The sequence below is a fragment of the Lissotriton vulgaris genome, chromosome 1_1 (assembly GCF_964263255.1).
Source record: "Lissotriton vulgaris chromosome 1_1, aLisVul1.2, whole genome shotgun sequence".
Lineage (NCBI taxonomy): Eukaryota > Metazoa > Chordata > Amphibia > Caudata > Salamandridae > Lissotriton > Lissotriton vulgaris.
The window spans coordinates 770290041-770317277 of record NC_141685.1 but is presented as its reverse complement, the minus strand read 5'-3'; the positions used below and the strand labels follow the sequence as shown (position 1 = coordinate 770317277).

Genomic DNA, 27237 nt, shown 5'->3' with positions numbered 1-27237 from the left:
GAGGGTGAATCTCCCATTTGTGTATTTGTTGGCTGTGTCAGCTTAGTAGATCTGCTATCTGATTGTCTATCCCTGGGAGGTGTTCTGCCAGGATAAAAATGTTCTTTGGAATTGCCCACCTCCATATGCTCTGTGCTAGGTGAGATAGCTGCAGAGAGTGTGTCCCTCCCTGTTTTTGGATGTAGTACATGGCTGTCATGTTGTCCATCCGGATTAACACAGCCTTGTTGCGCAAGTATTTCTGAAAGGCTTTCATTGCTAGAAATATTGCTAGTAACTCTAAGTGGTTTATGTGTAGTGTCTTTTGCTTGACTGTCCAGAGACCTTGGACTGTGTATTGAAGGAGATGGGTTCCCCAACCTGTCAGTGATGCGTCCGCTGTTAAAACTACTTGTGGAACTGGCTCTTGGAACAGTCGTCCCTTGGAAAGGTTTTGTGGGTTCCACCACTGCAGAGAGTTGTAAGTGCGACTGTCTACCAACACTACGTCTTTTAGTTGTCCTTGAGCTTGGTTCCACTGCGGTCCTAGGCATTCCTGTAAGGGACGCATTTGAAGCAGAGTATGAGGGACAATGAATATGCAGGAGGCCATCATGGCTATAAGCTGCATGAACACTCGAGCTGGCAGGGAGTGTTGTGGCTGAAATCTTTGAATGATAGACTGTATGTTGGCTATCCTGGCTGGATTGTGATATGCCTTTGCCACTTAGGTATTTATTGTTGCTCCCAGATATTGTTCTATGTGGGAGGGTTGCAGATGTGATTTTGGGTAATTTATGATAAATCCTAGACTGTGCAGTAGCTGGATTGTCTGCAACGTATGGCTTGCACACTGTGCGTATGAGATGGCTTTTATGAGCCAATCAGCGAGGTAGGGGAACACATGGATGTGTTGCCTTCTGAGGTGTGCTGCTACTACTGCTAGGCACTTTGTAAAAACCCTTGGTGCTGTAGTTACCCCCAAGGGGAGAACTTTGAATTGATAGTGGTGACCTTCTATTGTGAACCTGAGGTATTTCCTGTGAGCTGGATGTATAGGGATGTGAAAGTATGCATCTTTGAGGTCTGATGTAGCAAGGAAGTCACCTTGCTGGAGTAGTGGGAGTACTTGCTGTAGAGTGATCATATGGAAATGCTTTGAGAGTATGTATTGGTTCAGAGGTCTGAGGTCCAATATTGGTCTGAGGGATCCGTCCTTTTTGGGAATGAGGAAGTATAGAGAGTATACTCCTGTCCCTTGATGTTGAAAAGGTACTGGCTCTATGGCACCCTTTTCCAGCATGGATAGCACCTCTAGTTGTAACAGTGTGATGTGTTCTTTGGACATTGGACAGTGTTTGGGCGGTATGTTTGGTGGAGTAGAATTGAGTTCCAGGCAGTAACCATACTGGATAATTTGTCTCACCCACCTGTCTGTCGTAATAGCGTTCCAGACTGGTAGGAATTGTCTTATACTGCATCCGACTGGTGTTAAGTGGTCTGGAGGGAGTGTGAACAAGTCACTGTTGGCGGTGGAGGCTCTGGTGCTATTACCACCACGTCCTCTGCCCTTGTTATTTTTCCCTCTATAACCTCCTCTGTTGGAGCCTTTCATTTAAAGGTGCCTTGTGTAGTACTTTTAAATGATGAAGAGGTTTGGGATGTGTTGCCCGAGCCTCGAAAAGAGGAATGACGATTGAAGTGTAAATGTAATGTAAGGATTTATTTATATAGGGCAACTACCACTCCAAGGAGCATCTTGGCGCTAGGATAAAGACCAGACAGCTGGAAAGACTGGTTTCAACTGCTCATTGAGGTGCACCGCGCAAATCAGATTAGGCTTTTGCACTGCATATCAGGCAGGCTGTAGATCCACGTTTTTAATACCTTCCTAAACACTGGTTCCGAGCTGATGTGGCGGATGGGCAGGGGAAGTTTGTTCCGGCCTTTGATCCTAGGACTGCCAGGGCTTTCCCTCCCCTGGTGGTCAGTCTAAAGGACGGAATGGTCAGCAGGTTTGCATTGGAGGATCTCAGAGTTCGAGTTGGGAGGTACCGCTTGAAACTCTTTAGGAGATATGTGGGCCCTTTTAAGTGGAAGGCTCTAAAGGTAATTAGTACTCTTTTTCGGATCAGTAGCCAATGGAGGGCGTCCATTGCCGCAGTGGCTGATGATTTTCTAGGCCATCTCAGCACCAATCTGGCCGCTGCATGCTGGACCATCAGCAATTTGTGGGTGACCAATTTGGTTGTACCTGCATATAGACTGTTGCAGTAATCTAGTCGAGATGTTATAAGGGCCACTGCTACCATGTGCCTGGCTGAAGTGGTAGAAAATCAAAAAATTTCCTCAGGCCTTTGATACTAAAACACGAACCAGCTACGGCTAAAGCCTGTTGCTTGAAAGATAGGGCAGCATCGAAATGGACTCCTAGATTCCTCACTACATTAATTGTATTAGGGGGTACGGTGGCATCTTTAGGCCACCACTGCTTGGGGCTAAAAGAATTATCGAGGCCAAAAGGCAGGATCTCGGTTTTCCGTGAGTTACATCTGAGGTGATTCTCACTCATCCATCTAAAAGTAGCTGAGAGGCAGTTTTTTAGGTTTTCTTCCACCTCTGTTGAATCCCCATTCAGCACCAAGATGAGCTGCGTATCATCCGAATAGGAAATGGTGTTTATCCTAAAGGATGATATCAGTTCAATCAGAGGGGTCATATATAAGCTAAAAAGAGTAGGACTCAGGCAGGATCCCTGAGGAACCCCTGAGGTACTCTTTTTCTCCTCTGAGCTAAACTGCCCCAACGTGACAACTTGCCTTCTATTTTCTTAAAAAACCTTAATCCAGCACAGCACGTTTCCTGCTATACCCACTGCGGCTAAGCGGTCTATGAGTATTTCATGTGAGACCGTATCGAAGGCCGCAGATAAGTCTAATAGGACCAGGACGGCCTTCTTGCCCTGGTCCATAGCAGCCCGTAATGTTTCTGAAGTAAAGAGGAGAGCTGATTCTGTGGAATGTTGGGCCCTGAAACCCGCTTGGTTTGGTTGCCAAGCATTGTTATCTTCCAGAAAGGTGGTAACCTGTTTATTTACACATTTTTCAGTTAATTTACAAAGCGTGGGTAGGAGCGATATAGGCCGTAGGTTTTAGAGGGTGGTGGAGTCGGCTACCAACTTTTTTTGAAGGGGTTTAACCGCTGAAGAAGTGCACCCATGGACTTAGCGGAGTCAGTATCTTTTTTCATTTTTTCTAAGATGGTATCAACTGCAGGGCCAAACAAGAAATCCTGGTTACTGGGTTGATTAAGTATGGTAGATTGCACCTCTGGAGCCAGGCATGCCAGCGTAGCAACACACTAGTGTTGACAGACCTATCTAGCGGCTGTATCAGCTGCATCAAGGGTGCATTTTATGGATGTGTTAGTGATGAATTTCCCTTCCTGTATGAGGTCATTAGCTTTTGTTTTATAGGGTTCTGGTAGGTGTTGTAATAATCCCTCCAGTTCATCATAGTGTGCTCTGTCATAGCGTGATAGAAGAGCTTGTGTATTGGCAATTCTCCAGGTATTTTCTGCCTGAGAGGCCACTCTTTTCCCTGAGGTTCTAAGATGTTTGACTCCTTGTCGGGGGGGGGGGGGGCATCACCTGTTATTTGCGAATTTGCCTTTTTCCTAGCATTAGAAACAACTAGAGAGTCTAGTGGTAACTGAGACTTGATATAAGAGGGGTCTGTAGGGGCTGGTTCATATTTCTTTTCAATTCTTGGATTGAGGACATGCGCTCTGGCTGGGTCTTTAAGGATGTCTGGTGCGTGCTTTAGTACTCCCTTTAGCATAGGGAGCATACGTACACTTTTCTCTGATGTTGGGAAGGTGTTAAATAGGAAATCTTCCTCTACAGGGTCAGTGTGCATGCTTACGCCATGATACTGAGCTGCTCTGTCAACTAACTGGTCAAAGGCGACAGTGTCGTCTGTAGGAGATGGCTTTGTGAAGTATGTCGAGGGATCGGGTATGGGTTGTGTATCATATGGGTCATCAGGGTCATTATGATCGTCCCATGTGTGATCCTGGTGTCCTTGATCATCAGAGTCTATAAAATCCTGTTGAGGGTCTTCACCCATGTCTTCTCCTTCATCATAGTGTGGAGGTGTAGAAGAATATGGAACATAAGGCATGTTAGGAGTGAAAGGAGGAGGTGTGAAAGGTCTAGAAGGGGATGTCCCAAAGTCCTTTTTCTTAGGAGGAACAGGAGAAGGAGCCTCAGTGTCCAGTCTTCTCTTTTTCTTATTGTAAACTGCTATATGAAGTTGAAGTTAAGGTATTTATTTAGCGCACGATTACCAGGCGGTTTCTTGACGCTATGGATTCGGACCCAGGAGGGCAGTGAGTGGATACTTAGACCCGGGAAGGCTTGTGAGAAGAGTAGGGTCTTCAAGACTTTGCTAAACTCAAGGTAAGAGGGCGTGGATCTAATGGTGGAGGGAAGGGTGTTCCAGAAGGTGGGTGCAAGGACAGAGAACTTAGCGCCCCCAGATCTTTTCTTCCTGAAACGGGGTACAGTCAGAAGGAACTGGGTAGAGGAACGCAGCTCCCTCCTGGGAGCATAGATTTTGATTGCTGAATTAATAAAGGCTGGAGCAGTTCCAGCGCGAGCCTGGAAAGCCGTGCAGCCCATCTTGAATAGGGCCCACTCCCGAATAGGGAGCCAATGCAAGGATTTAAGTAGAGGAGTGACGTGGTGAGATTTAGAGAGGCCATAAATGAGTCAAGCAGCCTGGCATTTGAAGGCGCCGTCGATCATAGGCAGGGACCCCATTGTACAAGATGTTGCCATAGTCATGGCCAATAGGGTCAATTCAAGAGCAGAAAAAGAAAATAAACGAGATATCTTACGAATGGTGCGAAGAATTAAAAAACAAGAGGACGCCACTGAACTGATCTGGGAATGAAGAGTGAGGTGATTGTTGAGAGTGATCCCTAGTGTCTTGACTGAGGAGGAAGGTGAGGGAGGAGTACCCAAGGAAGGGGGCCAAAATAATGGGGTCCAGGGACTGGAGCTGCCACCTGTGAGTAGTAGTTCAGTTTTATCTGGATTTAATTAAACGTGGTTGCAGTTCATCCAGTCCCTGATAAAAATCATAACCAATTGGAAATTGTGAATAGACTCGGGGGAGGAAGAAAGGTTGAAAATGAGCTGGAGGTTGTGAGAAGTTGGCCTGATATGTAGTGCTCACTGTTCTAGTGATCACTATGTATCAGTCCAAACAACCCTTATTGGTGATGATTGGTTGTAAGTCAACCTTATAGACCAGCTATCCTAGTAGCATGGACAAGAGCAGTTTTTAGGCTAGACTCTAGAGGGCGTGTTAAGCCAGCTGTTATACCATCACATATACCCCTTTAACACCAAGTGAAAGGACACCACACAAGTGTTATGAAAATAAACAGTGTATTTATTTAGATCACAACAGCCCTGTACTCTTTATGAGGACAGGGTACTAAGCACACAACAAAACTCTTACGAAAATACTTTAAGTTGCACAATTTACACAAATGCCCGAGGGGCACGAAAAACCATATACTACAAAAGTGGAATGCGAAATTACTAGCAGGTAAGTACTGGACTAATAGGCTTTGGAATCGCTAGGACTACGTTACTGAACCTTCAGATTACTAGTAGGAGGCCTAGGGGACTCGGGTGCAGAGAGTGCACTCTCACGCGGGATGCGGGACAAAGTCTATGGAGGCTAGTAAACGCAAAGTTAGTGTTCTCGGGCGAACCAGACTAGGTAGGTCGAAAACGACAGTGGATCTGGACCCTTGGATAGTGAGGCTATGCTGGGGCACCGAAATGCCGAAGTTACCTAGCCCAGGGGCTGCGGCTGCATAGGTCTGAAAAGACGTCGGGAATCCTCTTTGACGAACCAGGAGCCTGAAAGAAGGAGTTGCTGGCAGGCGACCAGTGAAGATTGTTCGAAGTGATCCAAGCCTGGATCGAAGATGGATGACACCTGAAAGCAGAGGGGACCAAGTTCTTAATCACTAGCCAGTGATCAGATGGGCATCAGGATGGCACCGGATGGTAGTCACCTCAACCAGGTGAGTGGGTGACGCTGGGCTCTGCAGTCTCACGGACCAGGAGGCGTTGTCGGCGACCAGGATGGAGGTGCGAGCTGTCCCACAAAGGTATCTGCGGTCGACGTCGCTGGACCCAGGATTGGGGCAACAAGTCTTGGCAAATTCAAGCCCACGCGGTGGACCTAAAATGGCGTCTGGAGTGGACCAGGAGGGTCCGGGGTACTCCTCTTTTGGAAGGGAGCAAGGGCCAGTCTGGAGCAACCAGACCAGCAGTAGTGTTGTCGTCGGTTGTCGTCGGGAAGGCCACAAGCCAGCGGGCTAGTAGCCAGACAACGCGGTGAGCAGCCAAAAAGCAGAAGGGCCCCACGCAGATCTCGTGGATGCTGGGGGGCTGGTCTTCGGTGCTGGAGCTGCTCAGGGTCAGGGCTTCTCGGACCCCAAAGCACTCACCAGAGGATCCCTCGGCGGTCGTGCTGGATAGAAGTCGTGCAGTTCTGATGATGGCCGGTCCCTCGAGGTCTCGTCCCACCTACGGTTCTCAGCTTAGCTGTAGAGGTAGGTAGAGATCAGAGGTGCCAGGGAAGCCGGGTCTCGTCGAGCTGGTCAGTCGGATTCCGGAGGAAGGACGTGCAGCAAACTGCAGAGTTCTTAGATGGTGCCTGCGGATGCAGGGTGACTACTCCTTAGCCACAAGGGAGAAATCTTAAGAAGAAGTCGAGAGTTCCTTTTGTAGAAAGTAGTTTCTTGATTCAAAGATGATCTGATTTGGAAGGGTCCCCGCTCCTGCCTTTATCCTAAAGAAAGGGGTGGGTACGCGACTAGGTCCTGCCCTAGGGGTGGGACCAGGAAGGGGGGTGGTTACACCCCTCTCCCATGCCGGACTTTCCCCAGGCCAGGGGCTGGTGTGCCCCTGGAACTGGTTCTAGCCGGCAGATGCGTAGTGAGCACCGGGGTGCCACTTGCAGTCACCTTCCTGTAAAGCCCTGCCTACCCAAGATACACAAAACCCTGTCTGGGATGGTGCTAGCACCGCCCCTGACAGGAAACCCTTTGTCCAAGCTCCCCTCGCTGGAGGGACTCCCAGCTGCAGGGGGGTCAGACTCGTGTCTGTGGTGGCAGCATCCATTTTGTGATGCTGAGGCTTGAGTTAACTTTAACCGGGGTTCACAGTTACATACATGTCGTGTCCCTCTAGAAGGGTGGAATGCTAACCCCGTCCCCAGAATTGGCGAGGGGTTAGTATTCCAATTCGTATGACACCTTACTCGACATGTTTTGATAAAGCGATACCAGAGATAGCATTTAACCGCGAGGATTATAATGCACTTAGGAGTATATGGTATGCGTTATCATGGAACAGCTATATTAGGACTTGGTTCCGCAAGCTGCAAACGGGCCCAGCTCATGCCAGAGCACCATCTCACACGATTCCAAGCACTCTGCCTTCAGGATTGTCAAGGCCTGAATAGGAGTGACTGATAGGAATCTGTGTGTCCATTTTTAGGGTTAGACATAGGTATACTATATCTACAGCAAAGGGTGATTACACCACCTTGCCCCAGCTGTAGTGCATTCAGTTGTGTCAGATTTAGATGGCCACCCAGGGGTGGCATAATACATGCTTCAGCCCCTGGTAGGCCCTGGGTACACCTATGCCCCAAGTTACAGGGTCTGATAAGGTGGCCCAGTACCAATTGGTAAATGCACCTAAGGTACACGTTGTAATTTAGTGAGAGAACAGCTAGGCTGTGGGCCTGATTAGCAGGCCCACAGCCAGAGAAAGTCGTAAACCAGTGAAACAAAAGCAAAAAATCTGGGTGATCATAGGATTGCAGACCCTACTCTCCTACAGAGGTCGTCGGCGTAATTGAAGACAGTGCCCTCCATCTGCTGTAAGCCAAAAATAAGAGGGAAAATTTATAAATTAAAAAGAAGAGGGGAAAGGGAAGAGCCCTGAGGAACGCCACATTGAACCTTATGTGGAGTAGCGGAAAAGTCGGCCAGATGGACGGGCCTGTGTGCGGCCACTCAGAAAGGAGGTAAGCCAAACCAGAGCATGTCTCCTAATGCCAGCAGCCTCGACACGGGAAAGAAGGATGGAATGATCAACCGTGTCGAAGGCGGCTGACAGATCAAGGAGGACCAATGCCTGGGGCGTGTTGACATCCATCCCCTCTCTGAGCTTGCCCATAACAGAAAAAACTAACTTTTCAGTGGAGTGTGATGGACGAAAGCCCGCCTAGCAGGGGGCTAAACTGCAGCTATCCTCCACAAAGGCACTCAGAACTTTAGTGACGTGGCTTTCCAGGACTTTACCCAAGAACGGGAGAAGGGAGATGGGGCAGTAGTTGGGAAGGGAAGTCGGATCGGCGCCAGGCTTCTTAAGAATAGGGATTATGATTGCTGATTTGTGAAGGTCAGGAACAGTGCTCTGAGTCAGGGAGTCCTGTATCAAGTTCTATATACAGTCTATTTTGGTCTGGGCTCACTGGATCAGGCTGAAAGAGCTCTTCTTCCACTGTCCGTGGCTTCGGCGCCGATATTTTTGGATCGGTTGCTAGCTTGTTTTTATTTTTCTATTCAGCTTTTTTCGGCTCGACGTCCTTTGTCGGCTCTTTTCGGCTCAACAACTTTTTTCGGGTCGACTGCCATTTTCGGTTCGACTGCCTTCTTCGGCTCGGTGAGAGTCTTTGGATTGACGACCTTCTTTGGGCCGACAGTCTTCTTTGGATCGACTACCTTCTTCGGGTTGACGGTGTTTTTCGGTTCGATGACCTTCTTTGGTTCGACGGCTTTTTTCAGATCAACCACTTTTTTAATGTCGGCGACCTTTCTCGGCTCTGCGGCCGTTTTTGAGTCAACGGCCTTTTTGGTAAGTGTTTTGGTCCCGGGGTACCGGAAGGCTTGGGTATGGTCTTCGGAGCTGAGTCGAAAGGCAGGGCTTCTGAAGCGGTGTTTCGGTCGCGGCAACGGCTTTTAGACAATGCTTTGACCGGAGCCTTGTCTGGAGGTGGAGGCAGGGCAGGGGCTTTGGTACTCACAGTTTGCACCTGAGATGTCGTCATCTGAGTCAGACTGGTCTTCTAATGTGACTAGTTCTAGGTCGGAGTCCGCTGCCTTTGGGAGTTCATGTTAGTCGTTGTAGGAGAGTAGGGTCTGCAATCCTATGGTCACCCCAGATTTTTGCTTTTTGCTTCACTGGTTTACGACTTTCCCTGGCTGTGGGTCTGCTAATCAGACCCACAGCCAAGCTATTCTCTCTAAATTGACATCCATGTACTTTAGGTGCATTTACCAATTGGTATTGGGTCACTCTAGTAAGTCCTTGTACAGTGTACCATAGGTACCCAGGGCATAAGGTCACCCAAGGCCTACCAGGGGCTGCAGCATGTATTGTGCCACCCCTGGCTGGCCATCTAAACAGACAACTGGCTGGTAACACAGCTGGGGCAAGCAGGTGTAATCACCCTTTGCTTTAGATATAGTATACCTATATCTAAACCTAAAATGGACAGATATCCTCCTATAAGTTAGTCCTATGGCAGGCCTTAACAATCCTGGAGGCAGAGTGCATGGAATTATGTGAGATGGTGCTCTAGCATGAGCTGAGCCTGTCTGCAGCTTTCGGAACCAAGTCCTTTAGCTGTTTCCATGATAACGCTATACCATATACTCTTAAGTGCGTTATAATCCTCGCAGTTATTGCTAACTTTGGCATGGCATTATCAAAACATGTCGAGTAAGGTGTCATACGAATTGGAATACTACCCCCTCGTCAGTTCTGGCGACGGGGGTAGCATTCCACCCAATTAGAGGGACACGACATGTATGTAACTGGGAACCCCGGTTAAAGTTAACTCGAGCCTCAGCATCACAAAATGGATGCTGCCACCACAGCCACAAGTCTGACCTCCTTCCAGCGAGGGAGGCCTGGTCAAAGGGTTTCCTGCCTTGGGAGGTGCTAGCACCACCCCAGACAGGATTTTGTGTATTAGGTAGGACAGGCCTGAAAGGAATGAGACATGCCTGGGGCACACAAGGTGTCCCTGTGCATACCCCGGTTCAAACCAGTTGCTGGGGCAATCCAGCCCCAGCTCTGGCGCAAAACCGGACAAAGGATAGGGGGTGTAACCACCCCGCTTCCTGGTCCCACCCATAGGAGGGAACTAGTCATAGTACAGCCCCCTTTAGGCGAATAAAGGTAGGAGCTGGTCCCATTCCAAATTAGATTATCCTGAATTGAATCTACAAGAAGAAACTCTGGACTTAGACGTTCTGCTCCACAGAAGACTGAAGAAATCTCCCTTGTGGCCAAGGAGTGACCACCCTGCACAAGCAGGCACCATCAAGCGTTCCAGCGGTTCACATGGTCGACTTCCCTGGTGGATCCAGACTTCAGAGCCCGACAAGACCCAGACTTCCAGACCTCTCCGACCTCAGCTCACATCTGCAGCACAGCTGAGATCCGTGGGTGCGGCGAGACACGTGGGACCGGCCATCTTGAAGAAACTGCACTTCGCCTCCAGCACGATTTCAGAGGCATCCTCGACGAAGTGCTTTGGGGATTGAGAAGCCCCAGCCCCGAGCAGCTCCTGCAGAGAAGATCAGCCGTCCAGCATCAACGAGATCTGCGTGGGGCCCTTTTTCTTGATTGCTGCTCCGCGCGTTGTCTGGTCACTTGCCGACTGGCTAGTGGCCTCCTAGACGACGATCCTTGAAATCTACAACGCTGGTCTGGTTGCTCCACACTGGTCCCTGCTTCCCTGCAAAGGAGAAGCACGCCGGACCCTCCAGGTCCGCACTAGATGCCTTTTCCACTCACCGCGTGGGTTGCCTTTGCCAAGGCCTGTTGACGCCGAATCCGGCACCAACACCGCCGACAGCGAGAGCCTGCGTGGGACAGCTCGTTCCTCCATCCTGGCCATCGAAGACACCTCCTGGTCCACGTGGCTGCAGAGTCAAGTTTCCACATCTGGTTCCTTCCTGGTTCCACACCAGTCACTGGCTAGTGACTGTGAACATTGTCCCCTCTGCTTTCAGGTCTTCATCTTCCTTGATCCACCCGTGGATCATTACGGACAGCTTCCTCCTGGTCGCCTGCAGCATCTTTCTTCAAGGCTCCATAGACTTCAACGCGGAAACCCGACACTTTGACATCTATGCACCCGCAGCCCGTGGGTGAGGTAACAAGAGCATTTCGGTGCTCAAGGGTAGATTGACCCTCCTAGTGTCCAGATTTCCAGTCGTTTTAGTCCTAGCTAGTAAGGACAGTCTATTACTTACCTTTTCGTAATTTGTACTGTCCATTGACTTTGTTACGCATCTCGCGTGTGAGTTCACACTCTGCACACGCATCCCGTGGGCCTCCTCTTACTTACCTAAGGTTAGGATAGTGTAGTCCCAGCGATCCTACAGCCTCTGGACAGCTCCACTTCTATCGATTTCCTTATACCACTTGTTTAGTATATGGTTTCTCGTGCCCCTAGGGCACCATTGTAATTCTTGCAACTTAAACGTATTTTTCCTAAGAGTCTTGTCCTGTGCTTAGCCCTCTGATCTCTTAAAGAGTTCAGAGGTGTCTGTTATTAATAAATATATTGTTTATTTTCATAACAACCTGTGCGATGTCCTTTCACTTGGTATTCAAGAGGTTATATGTGGTAAAACAGCTGGCTTCACATGCCAAAAGAGTTTAGCCTAAGACTGCTTTGTCCATGCTACCATTAGGATAGCTGGTCTATAAGGTTGACTTACAACCAATCACCATAAGGGTTGTTTGGACTGGTACAAGGTGATCACTAGAACTAGTGAGCATCATACATCAGGCCAACTTCTCACAGTCGTCGAAAATGCTTTCCGGTTCAGGTGCCTGTTGCTGCATCTCTTGTCGAGCAGCTCTTCGGTTCCGGATCATTTTCTTCGACCGGAACGGAGCACAAGCTGAACAGTTTTCTTCGTTGTGATCCGGAGATAGGCACCTGTTGCATATTGTATGCCTTTTTCCCGAAAAGGCCTAAACCATCAACGGGTAGATCCATTAAGGCAGCCTGAACATCGGTTGAGAATTTGGAGGACTTCAACCAAACCGCCCTTCTGGTGGCAACTGAATATCCCATTACTCTCGCCACCGAGTCAGCAGTGTGTAACCCACTCTGAATGACCTGCTGAGCAGCAGCCTGAGTGTCAACTAGAACCCCATTAAAGTTTTTTCTATCTTCCTCTGGAATCTTAAGAGCCAGCTGTTTGACAGAATCCATCAAAGCATGGATATAACGCCCCAAGAGACATGTAGCATTTGTTGACTTGAGAGCCATAGATCCCGATGAAAAGACTTTCTTTGCAGCTTGGTCCTGCTTTTTTGATTCCTTGTCCCCAGACACCTGAGGAAAAGCACCTGCAGATTTTTTGGAGCAGGCAGCCTGTAGGAAGGTTGATACCCGACTATGGTTGCCCCCAACTTTTTGCCTGGTGTTTTGCTGGTTTTCCGACTTAGTTGACCTGGGAGCCTGCTATTCAGGGCCCCAGGCCCACTGCTCTCTCTCTAAAATGGATTCCATGTACCCTAGGTACATATCTAATTGGTACTGGGCCACCTTATCAGACGCTGTAACTCAGGGCATAGGTGTACCCAGGGCCTACCAGGGGCTGCAGCATGTATTATGCAAACCCTGGCTGGCCATCTAAATCTGACACAACTGGCTGCACGACAGCTGGGACAAGGTGTTGTAATCACCCTTTCCTTTAGATATAGTATACCTATATCTAACCCTAAAAATGGACACACAGATTCCTATCAGTCACTCCTATGGCATGCCTTGACAATCCTGAAGGCAGAGTGCTTGGAATCGTGTGAGATGGTGCTCTGGCATGAGCTGAGCCCGTTTGCAGCTTGCGGAACCAAGTCCTAATAGCTGTTCCATGATAACGCGTACCATATACTCTTAAGTGCATTCTAATCCTCGCGGTTAAATGCTATCTTTGGTATCGCTTTATCAAAACATGTCGAGTAAGGTGTCATACGAATTTGAATACTAACCCCTCGCCAACTCTGGCGACGGGGTTAGCATTCCACCCTTCTAGAGGGACACGACATGTATGTAACCGTGAACCCCGGTTAAAGTTAACTCAAGCCTCAGCATCACAAAATGGATGCTGCCACCAAAGACACGAGTCTGACCCCCTGCAGCTGGGAGTCCTTCCCAGAGGGGAGCTTGGACAAAGGGTTTCCTGTCAGGGGCGGTGCTAGCACCATCCCAGACAGGGTTTTGTGTATCCTGGGTAGGCAGGGCTTTACAGGAAGGTGACTGCAAGTGGCACCCCAGTGCTCACTACGCATCTGCCGGCTAGAACCAGTTCCAGGGGCACACCAGCCCCTGGCCTGGGGAAAGTCCGGCATGGGAGAGGGGTGTAACCACCCCTCTTCCTGGTCCCACCCCTAGGGCAGGACCTAGTCGTGTACCCACCCCTTTCTTTAGGATAAAGGCAGGAGCGGGGACCCTTTCAGATTAGATCATCTTTGAATCAAGAAACTACTTTCCACGAAAGGAACTCTCGACTCTTCTCAAGATTTCTCCCTTGTGACTAAGGAGTAGTCACCCTGCATCCACAGGCACCATTTAAGAACTCTGCGGTTTGCTGCATGTCCTTCCTCCGGAATCCGACTGAGCAGCTCGACGAGACCCGGCTTCCCTGGCACCTCTGACCTCTACCTACCTCTAAGCTGAGAACCGTAGGTGCGACGAGACCTCGAGGGACCGGCCATCATCAGAACTGCACGACTTCTATCCAGCACGACCGCCGAGGGATCCTCTGGTGAGTGCTTTGGGGACCGAGAAGCCCCGACCCTGAGCAGCTCCAGCACCGAAGTCCAGCCTCCCAGCATCCACGAGATCTGCGTGGGGCCCTTCTGCTTTTTGCTGCTCACCGCGTTGTCTGGCTACTAGCCCGCTGGCTTGTGGCCTGCCCGACGACGCCCGACGACATCACCACTGCTGGTCTTGAGGAAATATAAATTTTTGGTCAAGTTATGTTCCCTATCGTGTACCCCACCGTCTCCATGTACGAGTTAAAGTGCATGTAACTTCCCTCCTGTGCCAGCTATGAAGACGCAAATACATTTGCGTCCAACGTTAACATGTCCTCTTTCAGACCCACCCTGAATGGGTTGGATAGTCCGTTCCTAAGTATGCCATGCCAACGTCTTTTTGTAATGCACTCTACATGTTTTTCAGCTCTGGCAAAGTAGGCCCAGAATTTCTGCCATCGAGCCTTTTTCTTTCTTCTGACTCTGACAGCCTCAGCCCAGGCTGCCCCTGTACCCGTGAACTCTGCCTTACTTTCAGCGCGGCCCACCACGCTCAGCTCAGCCTGCTGCCTGCCAAGACTGACTACAACCTTCGGGTTATCTGTTCCGCTCCTCGAAGATACATTCCTGCCTACTAGCTTCAGTAAACATTCCCCAGCTGCAGAGCCAAAGGGCCGGCCTGTCTCCGTGCAAGTAATTCATAGCCTCTGTTACCATGCCCCATGGAAGGCCCATGCCCCCACGCTTCTCATCCAGACACTCAGGCGCTTATACACGCACTCACAGTCAGTATAGAATAGCTTCTCCCCCAGAGACCTTTCCGCCCCGATAGCTCAGTTCCTAAACACCAGATATCAGATATGATAGAAGCACAAGTTGATCTGACATGCCAGACTTCTGTCTCTTTCCGTCAGTGAAAATGTCAAGCCCCCTGCACCCTCCAGTTTCACGCCAATCACATTACCATATCGGGTTCTCCCGAGAACACTAACTTTGCTTTTACTAGCTCCCATAGACTTTGTCCCGCATCCTGCGTGAGAGTGCACACTCTGCACCCGAGTCCCCTAGGCCTCCTACTAGTAATCTGAAGGTTCAGTAACGTAGTCCTAGCGATTCCAAAGCCTATTAGTCTAGTACTTACCTGCTAGTAATTTTGCATTCTACTTCCATAGTATATGGTTTTTCGTGCCCCTCGGGCATTTGTGTAAATTGTGCAATTCAAAGTATTTTCGTAAGAGTTTTGTTGTGTGCTTAGTACTCTGTCCTCATAAAGAGTACAGGGCTGTTGTGATCTAAATAAATACACTGTTTATTTTCATAACACTTGTGTGGTGTCCTTTCACTTGGTGTTCAAGGGGTATATGTGATGGTATAACAGCTGGCTTAACACGCCCTCTAGAGTTTAGCCCGAAGACTGCTCTTGTCCATGCTACTACAATAGCTGGTCTATAAGGTTGACTTACAACCAATCACCATAAGGGTTGTTTGGACTGATACATAGTGATCACTAGAATAGTGAACACTGAATATCAGGCCAACTTCTCACACAGCCTGTACAACCAAGCTCTCTGGCAAAGGATGCGAAGATAAAAAGTCTGGGTCACCAGGAGCCACCCTGTATCTTCTCGCAACAGCTTTTGAAACAGCAGGAGCTGTAAAAGGTCTATTCCACACTTCTGGGTCAAGTCTGGGTCACCAGAAGCCACCCTGTATCTTCTCGCAACAGCTTTTGAAACAGCAGGAGCTGTAAGAGGTCTATTCCACACTTCTAAGATATACTCCGTCAAAGCCTCATTGAAAGGTAGCATGGGCTCTACAACAGAGGATGGTGAATGGAGGAATTCTGTCAAAATGTTTGACTTGAACTCTGCAGTAGGAAGAGTTAAGTTCAATAGATCTGCCGCCTCCTGATGACTGCATGGTATGGAGTCACATCCTTAGAAGGGGCATCAGAGACAGAGGCTAAATCCCAATCAGGAGAGAGCTCCAGTTCACTAGCCTCCCTTAAATCGTCAAAAACATCCTCAGAATCCTGCAACTCGCCCTCTTCCATCTCGGCACGTTTGCTCCTCCAGGAGTCGCTGGGCCTCACGCCTCGACCCCTCCTTTGGGAACTGCGTCGGCGGATCCGGAATTGACTCAGACGGAGCCGGCGTCAAGCTCGGAGCCGGTGGACCAGGCCGCTGTTCCCGAGGTCAGACCAGAACCGGCGCCGGTGACGAAGGCATCGGCGTCGAAAGCTTCGGCCTTGAAGGCTTCGGCGGTGCCGAGAAATGCCAAGGCGGTGTCTGAGCCGGCATAAATGGCAAGAACGGCACCGAAGCATAAGACTGGGGGACTCCTAGGTTAAATGCCTACGGACCCATGGGACCAACCGGTGCTACAGAGGGGTACAAGGCTCTTGAATAGACTCCAACCATTGCGTTTAAAAACTGTGTAGGGTATTGACCTGGGGCTGGAAAAGGAGGGTATGAACCCGAGGAACCGGAGGCATCTCTACTTCCACCTCGGGTTGGTGCACGGAGTCTTCGAACCCTCTGGCAATGGAGCCTCTTCTTTCTCTCGAGTTGGTGAGCAAGACGGAACAGGAGAAGGATTCGACACCGGAGCCGGTGAATGCTCTGGCGACTCCATAGGTGAAGCCTCACCTTCCGGATTCAGAAATTCTGGTGAAGGAGAAACCTCATCCTTACGATGTCTTCTCATTGGCGACTTTGGTCTCGAATCTGAATCCTTCCCAGAATGATGACGTGATCCATGCTTATTCTTCATGTTCTTCTTTTTAGCAGATCTGGAAGAATGCCCCAATGAAGACCTCGAGGGCTACTTCGAACGAGATCTCGACCGCGGCTTCGAGCTCTTCCTGTCCTTTTTACCCTTCATCTTGGCAACCAGGAGCTTCGCCTCTCTCTCACAAAGGGCCTTGGGATTCATCTTCTTACAGGATGGACATCCCTGGACATCATGGTCCGAGCTCAGGCACCAAACGCAGTCTTCATGCGGGTCCGTGATCGACATCATCTTACTGCATTTACCACACGGCTTGAATCCGGTCTTCTTCGATGACATATCGCCTGGCAAAAGCGATACAAGAAACACGAAAACAACAAACAGTAACAAAGTTACTATCAAGCTACAGAGGATCCCTCGAAAACCGTTCGCATCAACAACGCGGAAAAAAAGGAACTGATGTCATCACGCTAACGTGGGACTATTATGGTGTCGGTGACGTCAGCGGAGCCGCGAGCGATGCCGTGCTTCTGTGACGTCGTACACGTCGGCGCGAATCTACAAAAAATTTCTGAATGTTGCGGACGCAGGGGATATTCACAAGGTGAGGAATCCACTGGCAGATGTATCCATCAGAAAAACGCTTTACACTGTCCTCTGGTACTGCCTTCCTGCTCGACCAAGCTACCACTTTAGAGATTAAGGTCACACCTGACTTAAACATCAGTTAAACCTCTAGGGATTGTGGACTCTATACACACTGTATCTTACTTTGGTACAGTATATATAGAGCCACTTTCTCACAACGACAGCCTGGGACGAGCTTGCCTTCAACAGCCAGTCATCGAGATAGGGGAGGACTGGAACCCCTGATCTGCGCAGATGAGCTGAGACCACATCCACCACTTTCGTGAACACCCAAGGGGCGCTGGTAAGTCCAAAGGGAAGCACGGTAAACTGAAAATGCTTGTGACCTACAGTAAACCGTAGGTACCGCATGTGGGCCGGCAAGACGGGGATGTGGAAATAAGCGTCCTGAAAGTCCAACGCTACCATCCAGTCTCCAGAGTTGAGGGCAGACAAAACCTGAGCTAATGGCAACATTTTGAACTTCTCCTTTCAGAAGAAGCGGTTGACGTCTTTGAGATCCAAGATTGTACGCTAGCCTTTGTCCATCTTGGGGACCAGAAAGTAGCGGGAAAAACAACAAAAACTGCTTCTGTCCTAACGAGTTGCTCGATGAATCCCTTTTATAAGAGAACCGCAACTTCCTGACAGAGAAGGGCCAAGTTATCCTCCTACATGCGATGGAGTGTTGGTGGCATGGAGGGAGGGATAGTCTTGTAGGGGAGGGAGTAGCACCTTCAGACTATCTGCAAAACCCACTTGTCTGGCGTGATGTTGTGCCAGTTGGGGAGGAGATGGCAAATCCAGCCACCCACTGGCAAGTGGTGGCCCTGAAAGGCTTGGAGGCTGATGCAGAGGAGGCACTGGTGGACTGGCGGGCCCGCTGGCCCCTAGACCCACAGCGCTAGGTCCCCAGCCACGCAGAGGTTCAGTAGCTTGAGCTGGCCTGTGGCCCAGGGTGGAACGTGGTGGGGCACCCCTTCCATAGCCATGAAAGGGGCGAAAGGCGAACTGGACGGGCGAGATGTGGCAGCGAGGCCCAAGGATATGGCCCTAGCTTGAGTCCTTGAAGCACTCCAGAGCATTGTCCGCCTTGCTGCCAAACAGGTGACGGTCATCAAAGGGCATGTCCAAAAGGCTCAATTGGACATCCCCTGAAAAACTAGTGGACCTTAGCCAGGCGTCGCGTCTCAAGGCTACTGACGTTGCGAGTCAGCAGTATCCAGCCCACATCGAACGGCAAACTTAGTCTCTACCATCTGCAACCGCACAGGAGTACAGTCCGTGCCTTCTCCGGGCACTGTGGCAGCACTTGATCAACCGTGTTCCACACAGAGTGGGTGTAGCAGCCCAAGAGACATGCAGTGTTCACCCACTGCAGTCTTAAGCTGGTGGAAGAAAACTACTTCTTCCCAAGATGGTCCAGCTTCTTGGATTCCCTATCTGGGGGAGCAGTAGGGAACATGCCTTTGTATGTTGAGGCTTGGACCAGCAAGCTCTCCGGGGTAGGGTGTTAGGAGAGGAAAACTGGGTCTCCCGGGGCTGGGCAGTGGCGTCTGGTAATCATCCTATCCACAGGAGCCGCTGTGCTGGGCTTGGACCAGGTGCTCAGAAGGATGTTTGCGAGGGCTTAATTGAACGGCAGCACCGGCTCCAAAGAGGCCGCTGCCGGGCTGAAGCACCTCAGTCAGGAGGTTAGTCCTGACTCCCATCGTAAGATACTTAAGGCCTCAGCCGCCCTATGCAACACCACAGCGTAGGAGGCTCCTTCCTCCCTGGCCACGGTAGGAGGAGAAAACATACCAAGGTCTGGGGAAGTGTCCAGCCCACTGCCATCACCCAACTCCTCTCTCCAGTCCGGCTCTTCTAGCTCGTCTGCTAGAGGGTCCACACACCCCTCCCAGTCCTCCTCGCTCTCCTCTGGCTGCCACTCAGGGCGAAAAGGAACAGCAGGATAGAACAGTGGTACAGAAGTACCACCAGCGCTGGGCGGTGTCCGGATCAGATCCAAAAAGATCCTCCATCGTAATGAAAGCCACTTTCCTAGTAACAGGAGTAAGAATTTGGTTGGCACTGTCTTGCATCTAGTCATGTTTTAGTTGAAGCAACGGTTCAAAGGCCAACACCCAAACAGACTTTGGGGCAAGACCAGCAGACATGTCACCAGAAGCAGTTTTGAAAAAAGTTAAGCAGAGGTCAGAACCACAGTTTTTGCACTGATGCCAGCTCTAGAAACACTATGAGGGTGAGGCATCTGCGAGAAGTAGTATACATCATTTTGTTACTATTTTTTAATAGTTTGCTTATTTTATGGACGCTAATCAGCAGTAGGTCTATTCAGTCTATTTCCTGGTCCATCAACATTACTTGAGTTCAGTATCACAGTAAATAGCAGCCCCCATGCCCCCCGTCCCTAAAGTGGTGATAGTTCACAATACAGTTGAAATGTACAGCAGGCATGAACACCCTTACCTGAAGGAGATGAGTGTCCATGAGTTGAGATCCACCAAGACCTGACTGGCTGAGCTGGTGCTCATATAAGATTGGAATTGGTTGAGTGCTCGAGGCCTGTTGATAGGTCATGCTGGATTGCGCTTTAGCAAGATCCTGGTGCTGCACTCCTGGGAAATTATGTAAGGGTGCTCCAGAGAGAACCATTTGGGACGGTTGAGACATGTTTTGCATGAAAGTTGGCTGAGATCTATAAGGAGACATGAAAATGCATGTTAACAGTGTTTGGATGCCCATGTCACATGAAATGCTTGGTCAAGAGCAGCTGTCGCAGTCAACTTCTAAAGCGTGGCAGGTAACTTAATTGCAGGTTGGATTTTGTGAAAAATCATTAAGAAATTGATGACCCAATATGTGCACTGAGATAGTGTTTTAAGAAGGTGAGCAGTGATTTACTAGTAGAGAAACAAGGCATCCCCAGTGTAGGAAGCTAGCTCTATATAGTGTACCAAAATGAGGCGCACTGTGTAAAGAGTCCAGGTATCCCTTACTAGTGTACAGGAGCTTGCTTTAACAATCCTACAGTGCTCTATTTGTGGTACTGTGGTTGAGCAGTCCGAGGCTTATCAGAGGTGAGTGTTAGGCATTTGTGGCACACACAGTCAATAAATGAGAATCAATAAGAAAATCTGACATCAATTTTGAAAAATAACAGATATTTATACTAATTTAGACACCTAGAACGTCCCCGAACTCTGACACTATCAACTGCTCCATCGAATCCGCCACCTTCCCTGAAGACTTGAAACCCGCAAAGATCAATCCCCTGCTGAAGAAACCCTCCTAATCTTGCTATAGGAGCAACCACACCACCAAGACTGTGCTCCTCGCCGCAACTAACCACATCTGCACTCTCCTAGACCGAGGCAAAACCGGAGCTCTCATCCTTCTGGACGTCTCTGCTGCCTTTGACACAGTCTCATACCACACCCTCAGCACAAGACTCCACTACGCCGGCATCCGTAAAAAAGGGCAAGAGTGGATTCGCTCCTACCTCACCAGCAGAATCCAGAGAGTCAAACTCCCACCGTTCTCAGCAAAACCTACAGAGAACAGCTGTGGAGTCCCCAAGGGATCCTCCAAGAGACCCATCATCTTGAACATCTGTAGGAAGCTGGCTCTGTATATACTGTACCAAAGTAAGGTATAGTGTGCACAGAGTTTAGTGGAGCCCAAAGGTAGGCAGAGGTAAAAGATGACAATACATTACTGTAAGAAAGTGCCCTCTTTTTGCATTGTTGCCCCCACTTTCGCCAAACTGCTGATGTACTTTGACTGTGTGTGCCCTGGGTTCCTACCAACCAGGTACCCAGGGCCTATGTTCTTTCCTTAAACTACATTGAGACAAAACCCAATTGGAACTCAGGCCCTTGTAAAAAGTACCATAGGGACCAAGGGCACTGCAGCCAGGGAAGACCTCGAAGGGCTGCAGCACTTATTGTGCCACCCCTAGTGGCCCTGTACCGTCACACACTCAAACACACACAGCCATTGCAGGTTGCTTGTTTTGGTGCAAAACAAAGTGAAGAGTCGACATGGCACACATCCCTGGGTGCCATGCCTACACAGACTGCCCTGGCATAGGTCAGCCACCTTTCTAGCTGGGTGCACTATACCAGTGGTGAGGGTACAGGTGCATGAGCCCTGTACCCCTACAGTGTCAAAGACAATTCTTAGACAATGTAAGTGCACTAAACACATTAAGAGTATATGGTGCTGGGAGTTTGTCATTACGAAATCCACAGCACCATAATGGCTTTACTGAAAACTGGGAAGTTTGGTATCAAACTTCTCAGCACATTACACCCACACTGATGCCAGTGTGGGATTGAATGAAAAATGCACTCAGGGGGCATCTTAGACATGTCCTCTGAAAAACGACCTAACTCTTGTGACCTAACTGAGTGGTAACACGCCAGCTGTCACCATCAGACATGTTTCTGGACCCTTGGGTCGAGAGCCTGCTGTTCTCGGGGGTCTGAAACAATGCACATCCTCCCCCAGGATGGGCACGGTACACGAAGGGGAGCTTCATATGCTTGCCGCCTATGTGAGTTACTCCAGCCCTTTGCTGCCGAAGAAGCTGTGCTGAACTAAGCGGAGGAGGACTCCCACTGACCTGGCCCCAGCCCTACTGGCCTGTCAACACCTCAAACCTGCTCCAGCAAAAACCAGGTGTGGCCAACAGACCACAAGAACCTGAAGGACCTGCCCTGCCTTCTAAACCAGACTGTCTCCTGTGAGCACCAGATTTGTTAACCCACAGACTCTGGCCAAAACTGCGAGTCTAGACACTCTGGCCCAACACCACGAGGTAGTTTCCCCGGCAATCCTGTCATGAGATCTGGTGATCTCTGACCTGCCCCGAATCTCGAAACAACGCCTGCAGTCTCTTTCTGGATGATCCCCCCCACCGTGACCATAGCCATTAAGAAAATCAAATGCTTAAAGACAGCCCTGCACCTGACGACCAATGGCCTTGGGTCGCTCAACCGCCAGTGTACCAGCATCCCCAGACATCCCAACTTACCTCTCCAACTGGTGGTCACTTACAGAAGATCTTCGTCCCCGAGCCTGCAGTCTTTATTGCAACCAGAGAATCCCCATTGAAAACAGGGCACCCGACACCAAAACAGCACCCTGTAGCCAGCCACCCCTAAGCCTCTGCGGTTGTACTTTGGGTGCTAACTCAGATCTCCCTTTGCCCTGAGCCTAACACTAGGAGCTTTGCTCCCACAACCCTGTATGCTGCTCGTGAGCAGCCACCAACCGCAGGCCCCCTATTCCCCACTGGATAACAATGGGACGCAGCACTCTGCACCCAGCCACCCTAGTGCCACTGAGGGCATGTTGAGAGTGTATCCTTGACCCTGGGGGAACCCTGGTTCCAACTCCAGAATACCAACTCCCACAAATAAGTACAGTCTTTGCGTGTGTTAATTAATTTGCTGCCTGGGTGTGTACAACAAATGCTTAACACTACCCTCTGATAAAACCTTAATGCTTGCCCACACTACAACAAATAGAGAATAAGGTGCTATCTACTTTTAGCTCTGCCTACCTTTAGGGTTCTACTGGACTCTCTGCACACTACATCTCATTTTGGTACAGTATATTCAGAGCCCGATTCCTATATTGGTGGCAGCGGTGGGATTTACTTTAACTTTGATTTGTTGGACTGACTTGGTCAACAGCTGATCACACTCTTAAATTATCTTTAGAATTCTGATTTTTGAATTGACAAATTCTGCCAAGAATTACTAAAAGTCTTGTTAGGGCCTTGGTTAAGTCCCTTTAGAATTTTGGATAATAAAAGCTCACTTCAGTTAGGGGCAAGAGGGGTTTGAATTTTTGTTAGAATGTCTCTTTACAAGAACCCAGCTGTTAGTGTAGATAACAATGACAGAGAAACAGGTTGAGGAGCTCTACCTCACCCCTCATAGCCACTTAGAATTTAGGGAGTTAAGGTCTTTATGTGAAGTTAAAAAATATTAACATTGTGTGAGAAAGTGCAATCTTTCTTTCACTGGTATGCCCCCACTTTTTTCTGACTTCGTGCTTCACCTCGTCTCCCCCACCTGAGGGGTGGGGTTGGCACAGCCTGGCACATCCCCTTCCTGACGTAGTTTTTCCCGCCAGTCTTCCCGCCAAAGTGGGGGTCAGAACTGGTAGGGGCCAGTTGCTGGGTACAGCAAATGGTCTGGAGAAGCTCACAGAGGCAGCATGCCTTTGAAACTTCCCTCTGCCCATCCCTTGGGAGGAGACCTAGCACCTCGCCCAGGATGTACATTGTTGCAGGCCCAGGAGCGTGGGGGGCTCTCCACCCAGGGGTCCAGCAACATGTCTGCTGTGTGGCAGCCTCTGTAGTCACTCAGCCCAGACGTGGATTGTAGGTTAGGTTTTCAGAGGGCATCTCTAAGATGCCCTCGGGTGCATTTTACATTAAATCTCACACTGGCATCAGTGCGGGTTTAATGTGCTGAGAAGTTTGGTACCAAACCTGTCAGTCTTCAGTGTAGCCATTATGGTGCTGTGGAGTTCGTAATGACAACCTGCCAGGACCATATACTCTTAATGGCATCACTGCACCTACAGTGCCCAGGAATTGCCCTAAGGGATCTTCTCTGGTCACTATGCCCTGGGTACCTAGGGTACCATTTACTAGGAGCTGACAGGTGTCCAAAGATGCCAATTGAGTTTTAGTTTCAACATAGTTTAAGGGAAGGAACACAGGCCCTGGGCACCTGGTTGGCAGGAGCCCAGGGCACACTGAGTCAAAGCACATCAGCAATTCAGAAAGAAGTGGGGGCATAGCCATGCAAGAAAGATGGCACTTTCTCATACAACCACCCCCAAACTAAAGGTGATGATACTTGCCCTAGGGAGTCTTCATTGTCTAAGTGGAAGAACCTGGAAAGTCCATCTGCATTGGCATGGGCAGTCCCTGGTCGGTGTTCCACTTCAAAGTCCATTCCCTGTAGGGAGATGGACCGTTTTAGTAGTAGTTTTGGATTTTCAACTTTCATTTGCATTAGCCACCAGAGAGGTCTGTGGTCAGTTTGATCCAGGAAGTGAGTTCCAAACAAGTAGGGGCTCAACTTCTTCAAGGACCAAACCACAGCAAAGGCCTCCCTCTCAATGGCACTCCTGCCTCCTGCTTATAAAAGCAACAGGTTGGTCTTGGCCTTCTTCATTGACCTGGGATAGGACCGCTCCTATCCCTAGCTCAGAAGGATAAGTTACTTACCTGTAATCCTAGTTCTCTTCCAGGGGTATCCTCATCAATAGTCATAAGCACTGAATATTCCCGCCCATGTGCGGGACCCCGGAAACAATATAAAAATATATATGTAAAAAACACATCTTGTTCCAAATATATGTAAATACATATATAATTTCTCACCAATGCAGCTCCAAAACCAAGGTTAGACAATGTAAACACTTGTATAGGTACAGCAATTAGAAAGGAAACAAAAACAAATTAGGTCAAATAGTCCTTGAACTTTGTGTTTTAATGAGTAAAAACACCCATAAATTTTGTAAATTGCTCATAAAAGACATTGTCAGCCATAAGCTGCATTGAAAAGTGAACACCACAGAAACTGAAAGCATTTTCAGTTAAAAACTGGCACCGTGCCTTTAAGGCAGCCATGACCCCAGGCTTCCCATCATGCCTCTGGTGTGACAGGTCAGTCCTTTGCATAACCCTGAGGTCAGGGTTAAACTACAAGTCAGAAACGTGCATCTCTCAATTACCTAGGGAGGAGGGCGGGTGTGCTTATGACTTTGATGAGGATACCCCTGGAAGAGAACTAGGATTACAGGTAAGTAACTTATCCTTCTCTTCCAGGGGATCCTCATCAATAGTCATAAGCACTGAATAGAACAGCAAGCCCATCAACCACCTGCAGGTAAATGAGAAGTACATGACCCAACTTAAAAAGACCACTCACAACACCCCGAATCAGCTGTTAAACAGATTCCTCAAGGAGGACTGGCCTACCTGGGTATCTGTTCTAGTGTCAGAATCAAGACCGTAATGTCTGGTAAATGTATGGACGGACCTCCAGGTCGCTACCTTACAAATCTCAGACATGGGCACATTAGTGAGGAAAGCCGCAGTCGCAGCTTTCCCTCTGGTGGAATGCGCTCTGGGAGAAACCCCCAGGGGCTTCTGCGCCAGCTGGGCAAACAAGTTTAATACATTAAACGATCCATCTTGAGATGGAACGCTTTGAGGCAGCATGACCTGTTCTGATCGATCCATAGTTAACAAAGAGATGATCAGAGTGACGAATAACCTTAGACCTATCCAGATAGAACTTTACAACTCTTTTCAGGTCTAAAGAATGCAGAGCGCTCAGCTGGTGTAGAGGGATTGGGAAAGAAAGTGGGCAGAGAAATGGTCTGATTTACATGAAAATCAGACACCACTTTAGGCATGAAAGATAGATACGTCCGTAGCACCACTCTATTCAAATGGACCACCGCATAGGGTTCAGAGGAACAGAGAGCTAGAATCTCGCTCACTCTGCGAGCCAACGTGATTGCTACCAAAAAAGCTGCTTTCCACGAAAGATGTTGTAAAGTAGCTTTATGAATGGTTTCAAAAGGTGGACCCATTAGCTTCGATAGCACCAGGTTCAACTTCCAGGGAGGACGTACTGGAGGGTGTGAGAAGTTGGCCTGATATATGATGCTCACTAGTTCTAGTGATCACCTTGTATCAGTCCAAACAACCCTTATGGTGATTGGTTGTAAGTCAACCTTATAGACCAGCTATCCTAGTGGTAGCATGGACAAAGCAGTCTTAGGCTAAACTCTTTTGGCATGTGAAGCCACCTGTTTTACCACATATAACCCCTTGAATACCAAGTGAAAGGACACCACACAGGTTGTTATGAAAATAAACAAGTATTTATTAACTAACATACACCTCTGAACTCTTTATGAGGTCAGAGGGCTAAGCACATGACAATCTCTTAGGAAAAATACGTTTAAGTTGCACGAATTACAATAGTGCCCTAGGGGCACGACAAACCATATATTAAGTAAGTGGAATGTGGAAGTCGATAATAGGAATGGAGCTGTCCAGAGGATGTAGGATCGCTGGGACCACGCTATACTAACTTGAGGTAAGTAATAGGAGGCCCACGGAACGCGTGTGCAGAGTGTGAACTCACATGCAAGATGCGTACAAACGTCTATGGACAGTACAGTTTAAGAAAAAGATGAGTACGGAAGTCCCTGACTAGGTAGGACTAAAACGACTCTGGAACTGGACACTAGGAGAGTCAAGCTACCCGTGAGCACCGAAATTCTCGTGTTACCTCACCCACAGGCTGCGGGTGCATAGGTGCCAAGTTGTGTCGGGTTCCGGCATTGAAGTCTACGGAGCCTGGAAGAAAAGATGTTGCAGGTGGTCAGGAGGAAGATGTCCGGTGTGATCCAAGGGTGGATCAGTGAAGAGAGGAACCTGAAAGCAGAGGGTACAATGTTCAAAGTCACTAGCCAGTGACTGGAGTGGAACCAGGAGTGGAATCAGATGTAGTCGTCGCGATCAGGTGAAGGTGGACGCTTGTCTCTGCAGCCACGTGGATCAGGTGGTGTCTTCGACGACCACGATGGAGGCACGAGCTGTCCCACGCAGGCTCTCTCTGTCGGCGGTGTCGGCTTCGAATTCGGAGTCAACAGGCCTTGGCAAAGGCAACCAACGCGGTGAGTGGAAACGGCGTCTGGAGTGGACCAGGAGGGTCCGGGGTGCTCCTCTTTTGGAAGGGAGCAAGGGCCAGTCTGGAGCAACCAGACCAGCAGTGAAGATTTCGCAGTTAGTCGTCTAGGAGGTCACTAGCCAGCCGGCAAGTGACCAGACAACGAGTCGAGCAACAAACAGGCAGAAGGGCCCCACGCAGATCTCGTGGATGCTGGAGGGCTGATCTTTGCTCGGGGTCGGGGCTTCTCAGTCCCCAAAGCACTTGGACGAGGATGCCTCTGAAGTCGTG

At 49.3% G+C, this 27237-nt stretch overlaps 1 protein-coding gene across 3 annotated transcripts in view; it reads right to left on the bottom strand.

The window, feature by feature from the left end:
• PRRC2C (proline rich coiled-coil 2C) overlaps positions 1–27237 on the bottom strand; it is a 1200196-nt gene that overhangs the window by 169027 nt on the left and 1003932 nt on the right. For all 3 annotated transcript variants that reach the window (XM_086955980.1, XM_086955997.1, XM_086955989.1), the window contains exon 28: positions 19697–19925. In XM_086955980.1, the coding sequence (XP_086812106.1) occupies positions 19697–19925 (229 nt within the window). The remainder of the gene's footprint in view (positions 1–19696; positions 19926–27237) is intronic.